The sequence below is a fragment of the Thamnophis elegans genome, chromosome 10 (genome assembly GCF_009769535.1).
Source record: "Thamnophis elegans isolate rThaEle1 chromosome 10, rThaEle1.pri, whole genome shotgun sequence".
Classification (NCBI taxonomy): Eukaryota; Metazoa; Chordata; class Lepidosauria; order Squamata; family Colubridae; genus Thamnophis; species Thamnophis elegans.
In genome coordinates, this window is record NC_045550.1 from 43,661,435 (window position 1) to 43,686,425 (window position 24,991).

General features: G+C 39.6%; 1 protein-coding gene across 1 annotated transcript; it reads left to right on the forward strand.

The window, feature by feature from the left end:
- The first annotated feature begins 719 nt into the window (after positions 1-719).
- Positions 720-24,962, forward strand: HPS3 (HPS3 biogenesis of lysosomal organelles complex 2 subunit 1). Its single transcript, XM_032225464.1, has 17 exons — positions 720-1,049; positions 2,150-2,650; positions 3,782-3,956; positions 6,361-6,449; positions 7,590-7,782; positions 8,277-8,358; positions 9,829-9,983; positions 10,179-10,287; positions 10,387-10,568; positions 13,212-13,386; positions 16,139-16,381; positions 16,713-16,898; positions 18,010-18,198; positions 18,882-18,989; positions 20,613-20,819; positions 23,178-23,268; positions 23,924-24,962. Exons 1-17 carry the CDS (start codon positions 839-841, stop codon positions 24,046-24,048), a joined length of 3,021 nt encoding a protein of 1,006 aa, XP_032081355.1. The 5' UTR covers positions 720-838; the 3' UTR covers positions 24,049-24,962.
- Positions 24,963-24,991: the final 29 nt, after the last annotated feature.

Sequence of the window (24,991 nt, forward strand, 5' to 3'; positions counted from 1 at the left end):
AACTTCGAACAGTTATGAAAATATTGGCTGTCCAAAGATAAATATGCACGTGTGCTCGTTTGTCACGTGATATTTATTTATCCCATTTATATCTCGGACTCCCGGCGATACACAAAACAAGAATAGGCAAGAACACTAAATATAATACAAAATTCTGATCCGATATAATTCTGATACGTCGAACCCCAAAAGTCCTCCGGAAAAGCTACCTTGGCGACAAACGGATATCGTTTCTTAGCCGTATTAAATAAAAAACAAACACTCCATTTTGAATCTGTATGCAATCTTTAAGCAGGAACCGCTGCACAGTATTTACGTGTCTTTATTAATTAGGAGTTGGAGGTACGTTCATGGGAGTAGTTAACTTTTAATAGATAAAAATAATCTTGTATGTGAAGATGGGTTTCCCCTCCCCCCCTTTTTTTTCCATCCTCTCCCTTTCCTATTGTTGTCTGTGTAACAAAAAATAAAAATAATTAAAATTAAAAAAAATCATCGGTAAATTGGGGGGAGGGGGACCCAACAGGTACACTGGAAACAATTTACATCCTGCGACGATAACTTTAAATAACTAACTATTCGGGGAGAAGGTAAACGATTGCAGACTGCAGCCTTAAGCCCTGTCGCCTGGTATAAATGGCTTCAAGCAGCCTCCGATAGAGAAGCTGCCTTCGCGGGAAGAAGGGGCTGGATTGGGGGCGCGACTGACGCCTCCTTCCAGCTGACCGGCCTGAGGCGGGGCCCTTTTGCGGAAACGGTAGCCTTTGCAGCGGCTACGAGGCGAAGATCGCGCAGGAGACAGTTGATTTTGGGTGCGGAACCTGGGCGAGCTGGAGCCATGGTGCAGGTCTACAACTTGCACCCCTTCGGGTCGCAGCAAGTCGTCCCTCTGAAGCAGGAACCGGCGCTCTTCTGCTGCGGGCGGGACGTACTCCTGGTGGCCTGCGGCTCCGGCGCCTGCAAGGTGGAAGTGTTTGCGGAACTCGGCGAGCCGCTCGGTTTTTTCAATACCCTGGGTCGAGTGCTCTTCATGGCCTACGGTGAAGTGGGTAAGCGCAAACCTGGTTGGACATCCAGAACCGAGTCGGAGGGAAGGAAAACAGTTCACGAAATACGCTGCCTTTTCGGGAGACCAGACATTTCCTTCCTAAACGAAGAATGGGCACTCATAGTCCAGCCGAAGCCAGGATTTTTGTCTTGATGGGCCATACACATTTTGGGGGAATTTTGTGATCATTTTTGGCGTTGTTGGCACCCTTATCAAATGATTGCTCGGTACCCTTGATCCTTTATAAAATCATGCCAGGAAAGCACGCCACCCTTTAGGAGTTAGCTGATAGTCAGGCAACATATACATAATAATTTAATACATAATAAACCTTTATACTCTTACCAGCATGTTAATTACCCTGTGTTCCCCTTCTATCTTGATACTTTTTCTGAGAAGGTGGAAGCATTTATAAATAAAGTGCTCTGGGCTCATTACTGGTTCAGTGACAGACTTGGGGGAAAAGATGTTAGCAGCTGGAATTTTGTTTGCTCTATGCCAGTTTCCTATTGATTTAAAGGAAGAATCAATTAGAGAAGGAGACATGTTATAAGTATGGGCTTATTACTGTCCCCAGACAGTATATTGAGGATCCCCAAATGTAAACTGTAAATCATACCTTCAAAAAGCAATTATGAGGTTTGTACAACATCAAGCCTAATGATTAGTGCTTAATTTGAAGGCAACCTCATACTGTAATCACAAGCTTATCTTTCCAGTAACTTTGAGTTTCATATTTGAGCCAAGACTTTGTCTAAGAATGCTGTTCCTCCTTATTCTATAGTCAATCAGCATGGCTGTTAACAAACTACTAGGATTTTCCTGTTAACTGTTATCAGCAGACATAAAAAACACAGTCTTTCCCAGTGTGATGTAACACAATCCCCATGTAGTAAATCAGGGTATTGTGGGTAATTATGAGAAATACAAAATATAAAGTCTGATGGCACGGTTATGCATTTAGCACGATCTTCTGATGGAATTGCCAACTAATTCAAAAACTTAGTTCACATTATAGTTTGATTATACACACTCCTATGTTTCACTATGGCATTTACATTTTTGTCCATGTTTTTTTCAAAATCAATTTTTGCTTTTCAGGAGATTATGTGGCCACCATTGAGGAGAAACACAGCACCCTCTTCTTACGAGTGTATGTTAACTGGAGATGCATGTCTTCTGGCAACTCACGTGTTTGTGTCCGGATGCAAGGTCATAACCCAGAAGCTTCCCATACTGAGATGTCAAAAGAACAAATGTCAATCATAGAAATTCCTCTTTCTGATCCTCCCACATGTTTCTCCTGTTGCCCTGTATCAGGAGACCTCCTGGTTGGCTGCAAGAATAAGTTGATATTATTCCACTTGAAGCATTTATTTGTGAGTGAGGATGTAAAAGTGCTTGACTTTGAACGGTCCTTAATTTTGCACATGGAGAAGTTCACCCCAACAGAAGTTGCTTTTTGTGCAGGGTATATTGCTATCACAGCAGAACTGGAAGTCCTTGTCTTCAAGCTACTAACTGGGGAGGAAGTAACTTTGGCTGGTAATAGCAAACAGCATATCGGTGAATCTGTAGAGCCTGAAATACCCATTAATGAAGGTCAGTATGATATTTCAAATACACAGATCAAGACTGCTTGCCAAGATGAGTTTTCTGGTCTTGACAAAAGCGGCACACAGTTGACTCTCATTCAACAATCATTCTAAGTTATAACAGTGCTGAATGAGGGGAACATACCACCAAACCTCATGGTTATGGTCCTTGCAGCATCTGGTAATCACATGTTTGCAATTTAAATGCTTGGCAACTTATGAGATGATGGCATTCTACATTCATTGCCAGCTTCCAACAAGTAAAATCAATGGAGAAGCTAGCAGGAGTTTTCAAATGGCAATCACCTGACCATGGGATGCTGCAATCATGTGAGATTCATCTAATAACAGCAACTGGGATTGCCAATATAGGTCTGAGGGGGGCATGTGATATTGTGGTTTATGACTATGGAGATTCTCAGTCATCCAGGTCATGGTTGTCCCAAAGGTGCTTTTTCAAGAGGCAACTGGACTTGTTTTTATTTGAAGACATTTTGCTTCTCATACAAAAAGCTTCTTCAGCTTTGCAAATGGGCCTGGAACCTTCTTGGAACTACTGAAAGAACTGTGTTGTAGATTGGAGATGGTGATGTTGTATCCCTCCCCCCTCTGTTGAGAGAGGGCTGTTCAATTTTGATATGCATGGCCTCTTTGACTCCTCTTTCAAACCAGGGATCCTTTGTGTCCAAAATGTGGACTTTGCTATCTTCGAGAGTAGCCATTGTCTTTTAAATGCAGATGGACTATTGAATCTTTTCCTGATGGGTTTTTTCTCCTATGTTGTACCATGCGTTTATGAAGTGGTTTTGTTTCCCCAATGTACATATCTGCACATGTCTCACTGCATATACAACATTGCTTAGCTTGTGTCTAGGTGTTTTATCCTTGGGGCGGACAAGCGTCTGCCTTAGTGTATTTTTGGGTTTAAAGTGTGTATGTTGTATTGGCTGAAGATCCTCCTGGGCTTTTCAGACATATGCTTTATGATTTCACTGCTTAATGATAGCTCCCATTCCCAATTACTGTTGGTAAGTGAGAATGACCTGTACAAGGTTAGGCTGGTAATGTTTCTTCTATTCATTTCTAGTTGTCTTGAGAGTTGACATTGTATACTGACATTATTTTCCGCTTACTAAAGGTAGAACAGAGGAAGTTGATCAAACTCAGTCAGAATCAGATGGATTTGTTTTCTGTCAGCAGCCCATGGAACTTCTCGGAGAAGAAAGTAGCAAGTGTGAGATATCTGTTATTTTGGAGTCAATTAGCTTAACTGATGAAGATTTAAATATCCAAGTGCAATATGTCCTGTACAGGTAATAAAACATTGTTTATCATTAATAGATTTTTGTAGAGATGTATTGTGCATACAATACATAGAATAATAACATTTCAGAAACAAATATCATCTAATATTATCACTTCATTTGATCCATATACCTGGTTTAAGCAAATCTTAGTAACCTGATTCATAAAACATGCTCACTGCAAAGTATATTTACAGCTTATAATAAGCTAAAACTAAAAGCATCCTGTGGATATTCACCTCTAGTTTCTACTGATTGATGAAATTACAGCTTATGTAATTATGTCAGCAGCTTACATAAAATATAAAAGGAAATTTCCATGGTTTAGTTAAAATAAAACAGACATAAACAAAATGTTCTTTTTCCAAGCTATGGATAAATAGGTAATGTTAAAATCATTTCTGTCTATATTAATTTGTCTTTCTTCAGCTGCTAGGGCAGAGTCCACATGTATATAGTTTTTCCCCTAGTGATGATAAAACAGCAAGCATTCCCCAAGAACTAGTTATATTACTGGCATGATGTCCTCTCTGATATATAGGGTTGTTCAAACTTTGAAAAGGTAGCATTTCATGTCTCTTTTTCCAGCAGCAAGTAGTAGCTAATATAATGATATATTCTACTGGTTATGTTGATGTAAATAATTTCATAAATTATGTAAAGTATCAGCAGCCAACATTTTCAGAAATGAATCAATTAATCTGCAACTTACAACAGTTTGTCAACATAATATTATAATGGTCTTAGAAAAACTGTTACAAATCATATTTGAAGTTAACCATCACAACAGCCCCAGTGGCATTTGATTGCATTTCAGGTGATTGGAAACTAGTTTACATTTACAATTGTTGCTGTGGTAACAGCCTATGGTTGTGGGCTGGCTGCTGGAAGACTCTGTCAGAGAGTCTTCCAGCAGCCAGCCCACAACCATAGAGCGCACTCCTAGAGCGGCCGCTGCTGGAAGATTCGGCAGCCGAGTTTGGGAGTTTGGAACCAGAGAAGACATTATGCTCGGAGCACGGTGGCGGCTGTGGCAGGAAGAGCTGGGCTGGGACATGTTGAGGCTAGGAGGCATGCCTGCTGGGGGCGAACAGGCACTCACGCAACCCCCTTCTCCAGCCGGGCACAGCTCCATGCACTGACCTAGGGGGTATCCCTAATGTGCCACGCCGCGGGAGCGGGCAGAGCGCCATGTGGCTTGGCACCTTAGGGATACCCCCTTGGTCAGTGAATGGTGCTCTGCCCGGCTGGAGATGGGGTTTGCCAGGCGGTTGCTCAGGAGCTTGGTCCCCTCATGGCTGCTTTGCCCCTGAGGCCGTGCCCGGCTCTTCGGGAGCCAGTTCGCAAGGAAGCAGCTGCCCCAAAACAATAAGCCCTCCCCTATAATAAGCCCAAGACCATATTTTGTAAGTTAAAAGAAAATAAGACCGTGTCGTATTTTCGGAGAAACACAGTATGTAAGCCATTTATTTGGTTTCCATGTTAAATAAAAGGTAAGATAAGAAACCAAGGATGGAAACTAATCAAAGAAAATCTAACCTAAAACTAAGAAGTAATTTCTTGACAGTGAGAACAATCAACCAGTGAAATGGCTTGCCTTCAGGAGTTGTGGGTGCTCGATCATTGGAGGCTTTTAAAAAAGGACTGGACAGCCACTTATCTGGAATGGTATAGGGCTATGATGGTGAACCTATGGCATGTGTGCCAGAGGTGGCACGCAACCCCCTCTCTGTGGAAACGCAAGCCATCACCCCAGTTCAGCTCTGCCGCGCATACATGCACACCTCCAAGTGGCTAGCTGGTTTTTGGGTCTCTGCCACGCATGCATGGGAATCATGCAGTGGGGGCATGCGCACATGGTAACACATGGGGGACAGGGTGTGCATGTGGGGTGCCACACACATATGCGTGAGGGGTTGGGGTGTGCATGTGTAGGGGTGGGGCAGATACACGGGTCCGCGCGCACATTGCATTTTGGGGGTTGGGACGCACGCGTACTGTGGGCACTCGGTCCGGAAAAGGTTAGCCATCACTGGGTCTCCTGCTTAAGCACAAGGTTGGGGTACAAGACTTCCAGGGTCCCTTCCAACTCTGTTATTCTGTTCTAATACAGCAAGAAACAATAGGAACACCTACAATGTCTTATGTGCCAGTTTTAGGAGGTTATTTTAGCAAAAAAATGCGAATTGTTAGAACTATTAAGGAATTCTCAAAGTGGAAGACTAGTCAGTCTTACACATTGGTTTGCTAATGGACAGAGATCTGCACCCTACTTAAATTTGGAGCCTGTTTCTGCAGGAGCAGTTTCCAATACAATATGAAAGCGCAAGAAATTGCATAAAGATTCCTGCGATATCATTGTAAAAGTGGAAAACAGCTGGCTTACCTTTTCATTTCTCACTTTTCTTTGTAGGCGTTTTGCTCTTGATGTGTCCTCATTTCCTTTTTCTGTTGAAGATGCCAAACTGCACTCTCTTCAGCTGCTTCCAATGCATGAATCAGGTACATTTCTCAATGTACAATATGATTATGGAAGTTGTGAAGAAATACATCCCATTTCCAATATTAGATTACCATATGATAGACAAGCTATAGCTTACAATGAGAAAATATTTTCAATAAATACAATACCGTATATTGAAAGCAAACTTCAATTTCAGTAACTTAAGAATTTGTCAGAGTCATATTTAAAATATTTTTTTGTGATATTTCAGAATCATAAATCCAATCATAAATTGGAATACTGTGACAATTTAAAATTTATATAAATTCATTTGAAAGTTTATAGGGGTTACAATATTTTTTAATGGTCTGTTTTAAATTTATTTTTTATTTTAAAAAATTCTTTGAGCTTGTACCATAATGTAACAAAGTTGGATGGAATAAGAGAGAAGGATCTATTGATTATGAGAAGAGATTGTAGGAACAGGGCTCTTGTACTCAACCCACAAAACATCTCCTAATTCATATGGTATAAATGTTAATCTAGTTTTAGATGCCCTTCTATTACTAATGATAATTTTGCTCCAGGATCAATTGGAGTTTAGAGCATGTGAGAAAGCTCTGCAACACATTGTTGCACCAAGAAGCTGGCCAATCAGTTATTTTTTCTTCTTCAAGAATGTTCCTATTGTGCTTCCTCTTGCTTTTATTTTCTCCCATCAGAATGCCAGAATTCTGGATTCACTAAACATACTCAATCCTCATTAGATAGTTTGCAGGGAATTTTTCCCTCCCTTTGGTGTTTTTCACAAGGTTTGTCTGGCTTTTGTATTTCTATAAACTTCAGGTTCTTTAAGCCTTCTGATTTTATTTTTAATGTGGATTGCACCATTTTTGCTGTACTTGAATTGGTGTTACAGAAAGCTTGTTTTCATATATTTCCTTCTCCAGTTTCATGCTTTCTTTGTGTGTTGACTTACAGTGCATCATCCAGAGACACTTGAATGAGATGATTGATCATAGAAATCAAATGTATCTTCTTCATTGACATCATTATCATCCCCAATTAGATTAGCCAGACCCCTATAGTTCCTGTAATTCAGAATTTCTAAAGTAGTTGGATCGAGAGAAGGCTCAAAGATTGTAGCTCTTACCTAGTGTCTGGTGCTAGATATTCTCTTTTCTCTTTTTTTCATCTAGGGACTTCTGTCACGGCTAAGGAAGGAGATACAACTAAACAAGATTTCCTGAGTTTGTTTTGCTTTTTCTCTCTACCACATGTGGCATACCTATACACAATCAATAACTTAGTGGAACTTATTTCTACCTACCAGTATTCAGAAAGATCTCAGCAAGCAGTTCTTACACCCCAATTCCTGCATGTCATTACAAGGTATCACATTTTATTGTCCATCATCCTTCATTGAGGTCCAGAACATTCCACCAGTGGTTCAAGTTCTGTGTTGAGAAATGGGTTGCAGAGTTTGAGCACAAGTGTTCAAGAATATATATTGATAAGCAGCATTTATTGTTGATTCACCAGATGTATATGGATAAAATTCTACATGGTGCAACATGAAATGGGGCAGGAATTTAATGCTGGAATAAAAGAAGTTTTATTTTAGAAAACCCTTCTCTAGAATCTATCTCTATCTCTAGCTGATTAGTTCAAACAATACTATATATTTCACAGTGTATTGTGTTTACATTGTTACACACTAATAATCAAGATTGTTTTTTCTTCAACCTGATATTCTGTATGCTTTAGCGTTTAACCCTTAAATTCTCCTGCTTGCACAGTCTTTTATATAACACATTTGCAAGGTAACATTGGCAATGGCTGATGGATATATTCCAGCCTAATTTCTTTTTAATTTTTCCACTTAGCAACAACCTGCAGTGCTTTACAGTGAGATGCAGTGCAGTAGCAGCTCGGAACCAAGACCCCTACATTGATACAACATTAAAGGTGCTCTGATTCATTTCTGAATTAGCTTTGTAGGCAACCTTTTAGGACTTCAGCATGCTAGCTGGGGAATTCTGTGAGTTGAAGTTCACACATCTTAACGTTAATGAGGTTAAGAAAACCTCAAACACTGCTTTAGAGGTAGTGTTGACTAGCTGTGGGATGGCTTCATGGTGGAAATGAAAATGAAGTCTGAAGAGTTTCAAGATGGACACAAAAACAGCAAAGCTGATATAAAATGATGTGTATTTCAACAGAAATATTCTAACTTCATCAGCATATTTGAAAAATTTGAGCTGCCAGTTTCTGATCAAGGAAGTTATCTTGAGTAGATAGTTCAGTAAAAAGTAATTTAAACCCATTGGGTGTTTTTTCCAGCAAACATCTCTTGAAACACAGATGTCTGGGTATCATTCCAACCTCATTGGGTAACATTTACATTAGAAGTGTTCAGAAGTATTCCTAAGTTAATGATGCCTGAATAGTGTTTAAAAATACAAATGAATTACCATATTTTTCAGAGTATAAGACACTCTGAAGTATAAGACACACCTAACTTTTGGGGAGGAAAACAAGGGAGGGGGGAAATCTGCCTCTGCTTCCCTGCAATTTGCCTCCTTGTAACAAACAGCCCATTTCAATTTCAGCACAGCCTGATTAGCACAAGCAGCTGATTGTCGGGGCTCCAATCAGCTGTTTCAGGCTGCAGAGATTGCCATAGCCTATTGCCACCTCCACGCATTCCATTTTCCGCCTCCGCGCACCCCATTTTTCGCACGTTCTGGGCGGCGGGGATTGGAATGGGCAGAAAATGGAGTGTGGGGCATGCAGAGGACAAAAATCAGATGTGGAGGCTAAAAATGGGGCACCCGGAAGCAGCAACAGGCAATGGCAATCCCTGCAGCCTGAAACAGCTGATTGTCGTGGCCGATCCAACTGACAATCAGGTGCTTGTGCTGAAACTGAAACAGGCTGTTTGCTGCAAATTGCTGGCAGGCAGAAGCCAAAGGGTGGGACAGGTGGGCAGGGCTACATTCGGTATATAAGACGCACCCAAATTTTCACCCTTTTATAGGGGGGAAAATGTGTGTCTTATACTCCAAAAAATACAATATTAGGAAAACAAAACAAAATAAAATATCTTCGTAAATATGTATAGAATTGTACCATCACCACACCTCAAAAAGCTATTATTAAAAGCCCACAAAGATTTAAGAAACATTAAAATAATAAACCTTGGACTGATTTTATTACCCGGTTTGGGGAGAAATTTTTATTCATTTATTTGGGATACCACCTGATTTTCAGTGACTCTTGGAGCAACTTTTAAGGATCAGGTGGATGGATGAAGATGTTGGCCAATTTGGGATGCCTTGAGGTCACAAATGGGTGCTGGAGGATGGCAAGTGATCCATTTTCAGTTCTAGAGAATTTAAAGATATAATAATGTAAAGATACACTTTTTCTTCACAGGCTTGTCCCCCCGCGTCTCTTGATGTTTGTACCTTGAGAATGCAGCTTTTTATAGGGTTGAAAGCCATCTCTCACTTCAAACACCATATCATCATTTTGACAAAAGCAGATTCTGAGGACTTTCTCGAGAAAAAAACATTTAAACGAAGACTCCTGTAAGTATAAAGGTTTTGAATTTTGGAGTGGAGGCAAGATTTTGATGTTTGGGGTCAGAAGGAGGTCACTCAGCAATTGATCATCTTGTACATATATTCTTGCCTTTCTATTGCGATTGAAAGAATTCTAAAATAGCTGACAAAATTATTATAGTTGCAAATTTAAAATTCACTAGTGCATGTGTATCCTTTCAGTTACCGAAAGACTGATAACATCAAAACCAAGGTCCCCCCAGAATCTGAACGTGGTTGGAATTTGTATATTGTGAACACAACTTCAACTCTCCAACTCTACAGAGAAATGGTACTGTAATATTCTGCATTTATTTTATTGGCTTATAGGAATAGGACAATGTACTGTGTCCTAACATAAACCTGAAAGTGACCCCTTTTTCTGCTTTAGGTAGAATACAGTAAAACCTATGAAAATGTAAGAACGGAGAGTTGTATTCATCTCTTAAGTGAGGCTCATTTGCTAGTCAGAACAGCTTTAATGGATCCTGCTCTGAAAGACTTGGAGGAGAAGGAAGCTCTGCTAGCAGCATTTCACGAGAGTTGCGCTCTTCTTGGAGACTGTTACAGCAGGTTTGAATATTGAATTTTGCAATAAAAATCTTTATTCAGATCATATCAGGGAGGGAATTATACTGGGGACTTCATTGGAGCATTGTTTATGGTTGGTTTAATGTATTTGTATGCCGCCCTTTTCCCTGAAGGGACTCAGGGCGGCTCACAACTCAAAAAGGGAGGGGAAGTACAAACAGAGTTACAAAAACATAGAAACCATACATAGTTAAAAGCACAACAATCATACCATTCGAAGTGGGGCAGCGAGTCTTTAGCCCCAGGCCTGTCGGAACAGCCAGGTTTTAAGGGCTATGCGGAAGGCCTGGAGGGTGGTGAGGGTACGAATCTCCACGGGGAGTTCGTTCCAGAGGGTCGGAGCAGCCACAGAGAAGGCTCTCCTCCGGGTAGTCGCCAGTCGACACTGGCCGGCTGATGGAATTCGGGGAGGCCTAGTCTGTGGGATCTAATTGGTCTAGTGGAGGTAATTGGCAGTAGGCGGTCTCTCAAGTATTGTCATCTTAAAGACCCTGCACTGTCTTAGAGGCCATGATAGTAGGTTAGTACTACTACGTTCATGTCTTTAAAAGGAGGAAGTAACCCCTCTACATCTTCAGCTTAGCTAACAGAACGTAATAGATCAGCCCAGGTTATGTATATATTATGTATATCTATATTTTATCACATATACATCGTGTGTGTGTGTGTGTGTGTGTGTGTGTGTGTGTACCAATGGAGTATTCCAAGCGATTTGGACTGCAAGTTCCATAATCTTTAGTGATAGCAGAAAATGGGAGTTATAGTCAAAAGAATACAGAATGTCTAGGAAAATAAAGGACTTTGCAATAAATCTCCCAGTCCATACCTTTTTCTTTGTTTTATATACCATATCATTAAGAAGCAGCTTGAACTGCTTTCAACTGCCCACATTTTTACTTTTTAAAAAACATTTTTATTATGTTATAGGGTATTATGATGTACAAAATACAAAAGTAAATAGAAGAGCAGTGGGGGGGGAGGGGAAAGAGGGAAGTGATGTGAGAAAAGATGGGGGAGAGAAAAAGCATTGACTTCCGACTCTCTCTGTTACAGTAAAACAAGGCATTAACATTCAAGTCACAGCTTTTTGCTTTTCCATAATAGTATGAACAAGTCGTTTCTATAAAGATCTATCAGTCTAATTTGTAAAACCCAAAGTCAGAGTTACATTCTTTGAACAACAAGTAAAAAGTTCAGAAGCGGTTTCCAGGTGGACACAAAAGTACTTACTGTATATATTCGAGTATAAGCCTAGTTTTTCAGCCCACTTTTTGGGCTGAAAAAAGCCGCCTCGGCTTATACTCGAGTCAGTGAAAAATTTGCCCGAAATGGAGGAGAAAAAGGGGCGGGGCCATGCCGCTGGGTGACACTCGTGAATGGCCCAGTGCCCCTGTGAGTTTCCCCTCCCTCTGTGTCAGTTTGCCGCGCAGCGCGCACCGCATCATCCCCCCTCCTCACGTTCTAATGTAATGCAGGGCTGTCTTACGATTCCCCTTCCTCCCCCTCCTGCCGCTCTGCAACGATGTCCCACCTCCTCCTTGTTATGGCAAGCAGCCACATAGCGATGTCCCACCTCCTCTGGTACAGTGATCCAATGATAGGAATCACTGTGCCGTGTGTCATAGGAGGCGGGACATCGCTCCCGCGGCTGCACGGGACATCATCATCACAGCGGGACATCAGCATCATGAGGTGAGTGAAGTATTTCATTGAATACACCGCTAGTTTACTGTTTTTCTTTGAAATAAATATTCAAAAACATTATTGGTATCTATTTTTATTTTTGAAATTTACCGGTAGCTGCTGCATTTCCCACCCTAGGCTTATACTCGAGTCAATAACTTTTCCAGTTTTTGTGGTAAAATTAGGTGCCTCGGCTTATATTCGGGTCGGCCTATACTCGAGTATATACGGTATGTTCTTTTCTTTAAGCAAAGTAGTCAGTTTTGCCATTTAAGCCAACTCCATCAACTTCTACAACCATTCTTCCATGGTAGGAATTGAAGTGTCCTTCCATCCCACATTTTTATTGAAAGGAGTCTTCTCTTATATGCCAGAACAATATACACAGAACTTAAGAAGCTTCATAGTTAACCTAGCACAGATTTTGTCTTCATCATCTTCTCTGCTTCTATTCTCCAGCTCTTTTTTCCTAATTTTGTACTCTGGTCTGTACTTGTCTACTTTAAGAGCATGTGCGAAGTTTGAAGGGAAAGTAAGAAGTCTGACATTTCCCAGTCTAATGGTTGAACTTAATATTCTGTAGGTTATTTTCCATATCTTGGTTTCGTCCAGTGGTCTTTGAATTACAGTTTCTAGAATTCCCAGCTAGAATTAAAGTAAAATCACTACTTTAGAAATTGTGGAGAAGATAAACAGCCTGGAAAAGACTAAATTTTAAATTACCGAAGAAATTTTTTGAATGAGCTAAATTAGAGCCCCATTTATGAAAAATTGCATATTCTCCTCCTGCAAAATAAATCTAATATGTGTCTGTATTTTTAGCACAAGACTATCAAAAGACCAACTCTAATTTTAGTTACCCAAATAGGGAGATGTTTGTTTTATTGAAGGGCTCATATTAAATGGATTTTAATGTCTTTTTTATTGACTTCTATGTTTCAGGTTTGACACTAAAGACTTCCATCTTTCACTCCCTTACTATAAAATGTCCAGGCTTTCTATATCTGATGTTCTGAAGCGAGTAACATTTGAAGATAAAACACAGAAGTATGAAAAAGGTTTTATATTCTACTTGCAGCACTCCTTGTATGAAGACACAGATGAAAAGCTAAATGAAGTAAGATGATGATTTCTTTGGTTGTCCTTTCACCATAAGAAGGTACATGTCTTGTGTTGACTCTTGTCTTCCATTCACAACAATGAAAAGAGTCAACTGAGTAAATGAAGCATTTAAGAAAATTAGTGGGACTAACTTCTGTTACCATTGGCCACCAGAATATTAAATAAATACTGCAACTACAGTGTTTCTTCAGAAATTAGACCTGCTAATCCTTTGTAAACAGATTTAGGATCACAAACAGTGAATAGGCTTGCTGATATACAGTGAGAAACTATAGTTCCCCTGTGCCATATATAAAAGAAAGCCAGTTTAGCGTAGAGCTATGCCTTGACTTACGACTGGTCACTTAGCCACCATTTGGAATTACTTATCATTTTTTAAATTATTATATAAAATATAAAATACCAAAAAAGAGAAAAGAAAAGAAGTTAAGGGTGGGAAAGGGAATGGGAAAAGGGGGTATGGAAAGAAGGGGGAAGAGAAAAAAAAAACAAAAGGCGACATTAACTTCCTACTCTTCCTACCTCAGTATAAGATAAACACACTCCAGCCTCAAATTTTTGCTTTTACACATTAACATATAAACTAGCCATTTCTATAACACCAAATCTTTCTAATCAACATAACCAAGATCGAAATTTCAGAAGTGATATCCAAATAAGAACATATCTTCTTCTTTAAATAAAATAATCAAGTTAACTATTCCTGCTTTATCTTCCTTGCTATGGTAATAATGTGTATTTCTATTCTAGTAATTATTATAAACTCACCATTTTTATTTACAAAGTGCTTTATATTGTTTAAAATTCTCCCCCCCCCCAAAAAGGGAGGGTGTTTCCCCTTTCACCTTCCTTTTTTCCTTCAAAGTACTAAACTTTTTTTAAAAAAAAAACACTTTTTTTCCCTTTAAGTCAAAACTTTCTAATACATCTTATTCTTTAACTTAACATACCAGCTTTAAACTTCAATATTGTATTTAGCTACCCTTATAGAATAATTATTTTTTTTCTTTTGTAAACATTCTTTTTAACATAGTTTTTTTCTTTAAACTGGTACATCATTTACTTTAACTTTCTCTTAATACAGGTACTCTCAAATACATTTTCAATAGCTTTTACTTTAAGAGTTATTTAAGATATATAAGTGTGTGTGTTTGTGTGTGTGTGTTAAAAATACATTTTCAAATTTTGAGTTAAACCTTCCTTTCAGTTGCACATATCAACCAGAGAAAAATTGCATCCTGATTCCACTTGACTCCTTCCAGTTTATCTTCAGGGAGTAAAATCTTTTTCTTCTCTGGAAGTATCAAAAACTTGTAGTCCTTTCTTTTTAATCACGAAATCTTTAACCTTGTTAATGTCCTTAAAGAAAAAGTCCCAAATTTGTCTTTTTTTTTATAATTCTTCTTTCAGTTGTGTTGAGAGGTTTACATTTGAACCATAATAGTGAGAGTGAAAATGAAAGTTAATATCCAGTTTTTTCCAGGCTGTGATATAGTCCTCTGCATTTTCAGCAGTTTTATAACCTCCTCCACATGTTTACATTTCAGAAGTTCTTTGAGAAGATTTTTTTTATCATCAGAGAGCAATTGACCCACAATTAGTGTATTTTATTTAGAGACCTTTCAAGTATTTTATTTAGAAAACTTTCAAGTATATCTCTTGTACTTTGCTCCACCATCTTGGTTTCCTCTTTTAGTCAGAATGGACACCCAAAAATGTACTCAACCGTGAATTGGAATTGCAATGGCCACTCACTCATCTCCCTACGGCCATGTGCAGTGATGGAATTCAGCCTGTTTGCACTTCTTTGGGAGAACTAGTTGTTAACTTTCTGAGCAGTTTGGTGAACTGGTTGTTGGAAGAAATCATTAGGGCAGAGAACCGGTTGTTAAATTATTTGAATCCCACCACTAGTCATGTGATCATATTTTGGATACTCAGTAACTGGCCCACGTTTATGGCTGTTTGGAGTATCCCACGATCATGTGACTGTGATAAATGGTTCCCCCCACCCCCCAAAAAATTGGTGTTTACTTCCATTTCCATTTCAAATGTCTACTGCGGACAATGGATTTGCTTAACAACCATGGTGATTTGATGACCTATTTAACAACTAGAATGAATTATAATTATAAGACTTGTTGGAGTTGAAGTCCACAAGTCTCAAAGTTGCCAAGTTTTGGACCCCTGACCTATGGTATATGGTTAAGGCCCTTGGCTAGAAACCAGGAGACCTTGAGTCCCAATCTTTATTAGCAACAAAACAGCTGGGAGACCTTGAGCCAATCACTCTCTATCAGCCTTAGGAAGTATGCAATGGCAAATCCTTTCTTAAATCTTGTCAGGAAACTGCAGGCACTGACACAGGCAATTGCCAGGAGCCAAGACTCACTCGAAGCCATCAAAAATAAAAAATCATTCTTGAGAAGTCTTATTTCCTGATCACGTGACCTATCTCAAAAGACTCACAATTATCATTGATACCTTTGAGAGTATTTCTTTCCCCATCATGGCGAGAAATTCCACTGGGGTAGTAGAGGACTTCCCAGAGTAGTTTATATTCTGGTAAATGGCTATAATTAGCCAAGGCAATCCTGAATCTGCAAGTCTCCTTGGACAAGTCTGTGAATCTGCTGTTTTATTTATGACCTTTTAGAGAGTTTAATAACCGCTGATTACATTTATATGCCGTGTTATAAATAAGAGCATAACAAGAACTAGATTTATATATCTGTTTGCATTTTTAGGATTTGGCTGCAAAAGTGCTTCAGATATTCCACTGTGCTGAGCCAAACCAGATACCCCACACCCTCTGCAGTCCTTGCATGAAAAATGTCTGCCCTGAAATGGCAATGGAATATCTGGAATTGATAGAAAAGATGGCGCCATCTGTTGACATAGGCCATCTGGTGACGTTGGCCAAGGCTTCAGTGGCTCTGAAAAAGGCGGATCGGGATAGATGTGAAAAGGAGCTAGACAGCCAAGCAGAGGTACGGATCATTGGGGGCTACGTATCATTCATACATACATACATACATACATACATACATACATATCATTACAGCATGATAAAGGTAAGTGGTACCAACATTCTTCCAACAATTAAGTTTGTTGGATAGATCTTCCATGAAATTCCCCTCACAACATTTCAGTCTATTCACCCTTTTGGAGAAGAATAAAGGTACAGGAGCAGAGCTGTCTTTTAGTCTAAGCATATATTTTTGTTGGGTTTTTTGAAAACAAACTGGAAAAAAATGGAATTAGCTACCATTCGAAATGTAGAGTGGAATCCACCAGCTAGATCTTGTGTTTTATCTGCAGATGAAATTAGTATGTGGTTTTATTCGGGAGCCAAGACTTCTAAAACAGCACACTGAAGGACAGATGTTCCCAACTGAACTTGCTTTGTTTCTCAAAGAAACTAGACCTGGATTTCTCCTAGCTTCATTATTGGCTTTACATGAGAATAATAAAATGGAACTGGAAGAAGCAGGGTCTTATATCAAGGTTTGTTGTGCAACATTTTTTTCTCCTTTTATTTATATATTTATTAAGGAAATTTATATGGCTGCCTACTGGCTCATAATGACTCTAGGTGGCTGATATGCAATAAAAATACAGTATATAAAATTAAATAAAAACATAGTTCCTACCTTTCCCCCCCACCACTTCTTATAGTTAAGATCTGCAAAAATAGTTCTGTTTCCAGTCTGTTGACTTTATGATTAAAGCATATATAAAAATTAAGTTGGAGTCATTTTTTCTACCTACTCTACGAAAGAGAAAAATAAAGAATTCAATAGTCTAATTCATGTAATAGATAATTAATAAAGCCAAAGATTGATTCAAATTGCTGTCACTGGGAAGCATGGCTTTTAATGGGAAAATGGCATACAATTGAAAATGATAAAAGCAATATCAATTTTAAGTGGATTTTTTTTCTGGGAAAATACATCTATTCTTTCCTAATTTTGTACTATACCTGAATGTAATAGTTTCATTCATGCATATCAATTAACCAAAATAAGGCTTGTTTGCAGTTCATTATTCACTTTGCAGTTAAAGCAGTGGTGGGATTCAATCAGTTCGCACCTATTCAGGAGAACCGGCTGTTAACTTTCTAAGCAGTTCGGAGAACCGGTTGTTGGAAGAAATCTCATTTTGGCTTTTTCCCCCCACTTTACAGGGATGTAAAGCCTTCCTGTAAGGAAGGCAGAAATGAAACATTCTGGTGTTGTTTCTAACCTAATCTTTATTGCCCTGCTTACAGAAACTGCCTCTCTGTTTAACCCTTATTACATTGTAACAGCTAAGGTGAAGTGCCCATCAATGTGAGTGATGTTGAGTTGGCCACGCCCACCCGGTCACATGATCACTGAGCTACTCCTACCCACTGGTCATTAGGGCAGAGAACCGGTTGTTAAATTATTTGATCCCACCACTGAGTTAAAGTGAAGAATGAACCCACTAATTTAAAGCTTAGCAGTATTTTTAAAAAGCTGATTGAACACTGGAACAATCTTTGATAGCCAGTGACCTCCCCAGCTTTTGAAGGGAAAAGAGCTGCAGTGGTGGGCAGTGCAAGTAATTCCTTCTTTTTTATATTTTTGGAATGCAGATGCTGAGTGGTAAAAATGAAGATGCTGTTCCCCAACTCTTGGTAGACTTCTGGGAAGCTTTGCTTGTAGCATGTACTCAGGAAGATGTTGCACAGAAGTTGCATTTTAAGCTTGCTACACAGTATATTTGGAGACTGTCCAAGAAAGAGCTTCCTGACACTAAGCCTCTGAAAACCACTGAAGATTTGGTAAAGTACTTTGGATAGGGAAGAAGAGAGACTGTGCATCAGGATAAGCCAAGGCTTGAATAGCAGTAGCAATTCTTGACTTATATACAGCCCCATAGTACTTTACAACACTCTCTGAGTGGTTTACAGAGTCAGCATATTGCCCACAACAATCTGGGTCCTCATTTTACCAACCTCAGAGGGATGGAAGGCTGAGTCAACTTTGAGCCAGTCTGGATCGAACTTCATTCTAACCACTGTGCCACCATTTCTTATTTCCCTACAATGTGCTCCCAGCATATTTCCATGTAGCATGGGCAGCACAGAGAGCACAGTGATCCTAGTAATATAGCCAAGGAAAATTGGGCTGGGTAATTTTTTGTGAAGTTTAATTTGAGAAAAAAATGACATATGAAATCCCCAAATATCAGCAATAGAGGATACTTAACAGAGTTGATACGGTTTTGAAATTGTTATTTACCTGTCTAAATGCACAATTAAAAATAATCATCAGAATTTCATCTGAATTTCTTAAGAAAACAGTGCAGTATCAAATGGTAGGTTGTTGTGATTAATTTTTAATAAAGTAAAGATGACTATCTTTGCAATAAATGTTAAATGGGATTAGAAACCTTAATGTAAACTTGCTCATAGTGCAAATGACTATCTGTTTTTTTACAATATCTTTTGTTTGGTTCTTTCAGATAAATTCCTGCAGTGATTATGGACTTATATTTTCTTGGATAATATTCATGATGTCGTTAGTACCTCTTCCTGATTGGAATTCATGTGATGACCTTTCAAAATTGCAAGTATGGCACATATGATATTCCTCTCCCCTCTCTCTCCCCACCCCATAAGGACGCCAGAAGAAGTTTAATTACTCTTTAATTACAAATCATAGTTATTGTACAACAGCTGTATATTTGAAACATAATCATTCCTTTAAATAAATTCTCTATGATAGCCTTATCTTTAAACAATTGCAGAAGTAATGACAGCCATTAATAAATTTACTGTAGTTGAGAAAAGAGGATAGCTTTCAGTCAGTTAAAGATTTCTTTAAGATTCTTAACACTGGTAGGCATTTTAGCATCCATATATACCTTTAAAATAAATCTAGCTCCTTTCAGAAACTACTATTTAATTTGGATGTGCACAAATTGTGAATCAAAACCAAATCCTCTGGCTTGCAAAAATCTGGGCAACCATTAGTTATCAGCAAAACATACCGAAACAAAATAAAATTAACTCTCCACTGCCATCTAGGAGTCATTTGGATTTTTATAGTCCACACCTGATTGCCTTTAGGCTTTTCTCAGTTTGGGACAATCATGTGTCCTTGGGATGCAGACAATTTGATTGTAATGAGTGTGAGGAGAAAGAGACTTATCTCCTGCACTAGACATGTAGTCAACCATTTCCTCCATGGCAGAACAGTCAGTTCATTAAGGGAATATATTTTTTAAAAAAGTTTTAAAGGAAAGTTTTAAAAAGTAACCTAGTATGACTATATTGAAACCTAACATTGAGACACTACAGGAATATATTATATATTATTGGTAGCTCTATCCCTCTTCATTCCAGAAGTAGTTTGTCTATTATGTGAGTGTAATTGGTGTACACTTGCACAGGAGAGAGTGAGTGTGTGTGTGAGAGGGGGGGGAGTAGCTGCAGTACAAAGATTCTAGAAGTTCTCTAATCATAGGATATGGTTGGAAGAGAGACCCTTGTAGGCAGAGAAGTGAGGAGCTAACTAGCAAATAAAAGGTACACTAGATTCTCCAAGCTATAGAGAACCTGCTGAAATGTATTGTCCCCAGTTTCTTGAGCATTCAGTGACAAGGGTTGAAAACAAAAACAGACTCAGAGGTACCTCAGCAGTCCAGATAAAGAAATAAGAGTAAATAAAATAACCAAGGACATAAAGGGATATGGCAGTTGGGATTTGAGGTTTGCTCTTCTGCAGTCACACTAACAGTTTCAATAAGCCTTCTAGCCTCAAGGGTGAGCATATAATCAGCTCCTTACTTAGTTAGTCTGACCCTTCTCTCCCTCTGAATAAAGTTTTCTAGCATAAGGAGCCAGCTCTCTTTTCTTCCCAACCAGGCATCATAGAAGGATGGGAGAGCTGGTTTATGCGGGCCTGGTAAGGATAATCAAGCAGGTGCTGGAAAACTGCTCTAGAGGAAAATAATTATTGCTGGCTATTCTTTTAAAGACTAGCATCAAATAGCAAAGGGAAAGGAAGACTTAGTGTTCAATTCTGTCCTAGTCAATCTTGCAGTTCTTAAAGATAAAAACCTCAGTAAGAGCTGTAACTTTTAAATCCTTAAGTTCAGAAAATTCACATCAAGATAAATTGCTCATTTTTTTTTCCATTTTGGTGTCCCCTTTCCAGACCTAATATGTCTCTTCTCCCCTTCTTTCTGAAGTCTCTCTTATGCAGTCCTTCCTTCAGAATATCCTCCATTCTCCCATATGTGAAGAATATTCCAGAAGATTCCATCTCTGGTCTGAGCATACATGTTCTTTGTGATACATGTTTAGGACAGCATAAAGCAGCTATTGACAAACTTCTGGATAGATGCCCTGAAGCTGTCATACCTTATGCCCAGCATGAGCTGAGGGATGAACATCAGGTGAGTGTTAATATTCATAGCTCTCTGATACTGTTTTTTCCTGTCCTCCTAAAACACAAACCATTGCAGTTTCATTTTAATAGTTACACAAGATTATTTTATACCAGTTCCTCAGATGTAATTTTATTATACCATATCCAGTCAATTGTTTTAAAACTCTGAGCAAAGTGACCCCATTATATTGAATGTGGGAAGTGCTTAACTTTATTTTGTTAAAATGGTGAAGTGGCGGTACTTACCAGAACATATGGTGCAAAATTTTGAAGTTTATAAAGTATTTTTTATTGTTCCCTCAATGTAGTTTCTCCAGCCAGGCATTTGCTTGCCTTATCGTATCTCATACTATAAAGTGACTGTGTTCTCCTGAAATATAAACGTATGTCTTTGATACTTGTTGGCTGTATAAATTTTGCAGGAGTATCTTAACAATAACCACATACCCTGTTTCCCTGAAAATAGGACCACCTCGGATAATAAACCCAGTCAGGCTTTTGGGCGCATGCGCGAAAGTAAGCCCTCCCCCCCCAAAATAAGTCCTCCCCAAAAATATTGCAACACAGCAGCAGCCATGAGGTGACCATGCTTGACGCCTCCTGCACTTCAAAAATAATAAGACCTCCCCAAAAATAAGGCCAAGCACTTAATCCGGGGGTCAAAAGAATATACGCCCCTGTCTTGTTTTTTGGGAAACACGGTATGTAGGTTACTCTGACAATAGATCATAGATCAGTGGTGGGTTACGACCGGTACACCCTGGTACGGGCATACCGGTGCCTGCCGGGAGCACCAGGTACTGTTCCAGTATGGTGCTCCAGAGGGCTCACCTGCCCACCCACGCTCCTTACTGGTATTTGAGATTTTGGGGGTTTCCGTGCATGCGTACAGAGCGTACGGCGCCTGCGCAATGCTCTGCCAATCAGCTGGAGCATCATGGGCCATAAGTACGCATGCTCGCACGGAGCGCGTTTATGTGGTGGACGTGCGGCCCTGTTGCACCGTGCCGGTTGCAACAGGATCCAGAACCCACCACTGTCATAGATGTATATGGAAGTATATTGGGTTACTAACCCTGTGTGCGCATTTTAAGCATCAGAAGGAAATTCTAACCTTGCCCAATCTTGATTGTTTTGAGTCCATATTTCTTAAATTTTCTAACCAGTAGAATCAGCAGGACCTGAGATTGAAAAAGGCTAGTCCAGGCAAGGCTCACTGACATTTATAGCACTAAAATAAAAATAGAGCAATGTAATTGTGAGGGGTCCTTGCTTGTTTTCTTGCATACATTTCATTGCCCAAACTAGGTAACATCATTAGTGCTAGTCACTGTATGTGTTCCATTTAGAGAGAGACAGTGTCTTTTTAGACCCTCAGATAACTTCTCTGAGATTCTGAATTACTCCAAAAATTTAGGAAAGAGACAAGATGATAAATAATATTCAGAAAGTGAGTCTTGGGGAGTGCGCACTGTCCAACTGAGTTCAGCCTTTTTCAAAGCCATTTTTCGCCCTCCCCAGGCTCCAGAGGCTTTATAGGAGCCTGGGGAGGGCAAAAAGAGCATCCCCCGCCCCTCCGGAGGCCCTCTGGAAGTTTCAGCAGCTTCCCTGAAGCCTTCAGAGCACAAAAAACTGGCCCTATGGGCAAACCAGAAGTTTGGGAACAGACTTCCGGATTGCTTGTAGGGTCGGTTTAAGCCCTCCAGAGGCTTCAGGGAAGCCTCCTTAAGGTCCCTTAAGCCTCCAGACAGCTTAAACCGGTCCTACAAGCAAACCAAAAGTGACTTCTGGTTTGCTCGTAGGGTCGTTTTTAGTCCTCTGGAGGCTTCAAGGAAGCCTCCTAAAGGTCTCCGAAGCCTCCGGAGGGCCTCCAGGGGGGCAGGGGAGGCTGTTTTTGCCCTCCCCAGGCTCCTATAAAGCCTCTGGAGCCTGGTTAGGGTGAAAAAATCATGCAAAAGGTGGAGGGTAGCACCTCTCATGCGTGCATGCGCACTGGGTGGTAGCACATTGTATTATGGGTGTGGTCCACCCACGCACGTCCCCCCTGTGCTCCCCCTCTTATGGCACGTGAGCCGAAAAAGGTTTGCCATCACTGCCCTATGCCCCGCGGCACTTTGAATGGCACTGGAGGGAGCTCGCATCCCATTTCATTGGTTGATAGATCTTGAACCTCTCCTGAACAAATCACATCTTGAACACAGGAGCAACAAGTTTGGCATATTTAAAGGTTTTCTATGTAATCTGTTCACTGCTATACTTTTATGAGTAAATATAAACAAACAGCAGCAACAGAAGCAGAATTGTATTCCTTTAAGAATAACACTCTTGATTTTCTACCTGGATCTTGTTTTCTGACTGTCTTTAGGCTTTATGGTGGAACAAACTTTTTCCTGAACTCTGTAAACGAACCAGACATGTGGGTGAAAACTACCCTGTATTTCTGTCATCACTACAAGGTAACAAAATGAGTTTTTATAGCACAGCAGAAATATAGAGCCTTTGCAGTACATAGAATGACCTTTCACTCTCAAGAGGATTTTGTGGAGTGTTTACACTTTAGTGACTACATTGAAGAACTGGATTCAGTGCAAATCACACATTGTTAGATGAAGACCACAAGCAACCATCTTCAAGGAGCAACGTTTGCTCATTCATTTATTAATTAAAATTTTACACCACCCATTTTATCTACATTGGTGGCGATACAGGTAGTATTCAATTTAGGCCACAATTGGAACCAGAATTTCTGTGGTTAAGCACAGCAATTGCACCCAATTTTGCTATCTTTTTTGCCATGATTGATAAGCAAATTGGTGTTCTTCAGAAAATCAGTGCAGTTCTTAAGTGAATCCGGTTTCCTGCCCCCATTGACTTTCTGGGAAGGTCACAAATGGCAATCAGGACGCTATAAATACATTTTGGTTGCCAAGCTCTAAAATTTTGATTACTTGACTTGACTGATGCAATGTTGGTTATAAATGCAAGGACCAGTGTACATCACTTTTTTTCAGTGCTGTGGTAACTTCAAATGATCATTAAATGAATGGTTGTAAGATGAGAACTAGCTTTACTCAGGAGTATTAAACACAACATTTGTCTCCTTTTTGCCAGAAACGTTATCAGTCCTTGCCACGGCACTGGAATTGAGAGACTTCCTTAATGTTTTACCTGAAGATGGGAATGCAGCCTTCTTCTTGCCCCACTTGCTTCAGTGCAGCAGAAGATTGGTGACTTAAACATAAGGAGAAGCACCTGTTGTCTTGGATTGGTTTTATGGGATGCAAAGTTACTCAAATGAACAGAACTTCATGATGCAACTATTAACTTAACACTTTAAATGCTGGATACTCCAGGCATTTTCCCATGTACGTGGGAAGTATAGGGTTTGATGGACCGCTAAAGATTGTCATCTGATCTGTTGTAGCAGTACAGTATAGGTAAACTGATGATTCTCAACCTTGGCAGCATGAAGATGTCTGGACTTCAACTCCCATAGCTCAGAAACACTGAGCTAAACAGGTAGGGGAGATGTTGGTAAGATGCAACCACCACCACCACCCCCGACCCCACCCGTAGCCTCTTCTTTATTAAACTTTGAATCTTCCCAAAGAGCGCTGCAAAAAAAGCAGCAATGGCTCTAGATTATTTTGGTGAAAGACAAAATCGAATAAGTGCATTAAGCCTATATAAAAGTAAATCTTGCCCCTCAAGCATGTGATAATTGGGCCAAAACTTTCTTCCCTATCGTAATACTTTATCTTGCTGCTTGAGATAGGTTTTAGAAAAGTTTCATCACTCTAAACTGCTGGTGGTGCATGTGAGCTGAGTAGAAATCATATAATGTTGTGAAGGGGCCTTTTTTAAGTAAATATTTAGTGCAATTGTTATTCAGGGCTTTTCACTAAACATCAGTCATAATGTGAGATGTTAAACTTATTCAATAGAAATATTTGTTTCTCACAGCTGCTAGGGCAGAGGAAAAAAACAATTTCATAAGAATTCTACAAACAGCCAGAAGTTTCAGTAGATTGGCTCCCATGTAGACTATTTGTGTTGCAAACAATGAGGTTCTTCAAGTTTTCTAAAACTGAATTAGATTAGAAATCAAATTATGAAACCAATTTAAAAAGTTGGCCTAGCAATTATCACAAAGTCCCAACATTATCAATGACAAATGTT

Excerpts from the sequence above, each read along its gene's own strand:
- HPS3 (XM_032225464.1), top strand. The coding sequence starts at position 839 with ATGGTGCAGGTCTACAACTTGCACCCCTTCGGGTCGCAGCAAGTCGTC. Across the intron at positions 16,899-18,009 it reads AAGCAGGGTCTTATATCAAG|ATGCTGAGTGGTAAAAATGA; the intron begins GTTTGTTGTGCA and ends TTTGGAATGCAG. Across the intron at positions 18,990-20,612 it reads ATGACCTTTCAAAATTGCAA|TCTCTCTTATGCAGTCCTTC; the intron begins GTATGGCACATA and ends TTCTTTCTGAAG.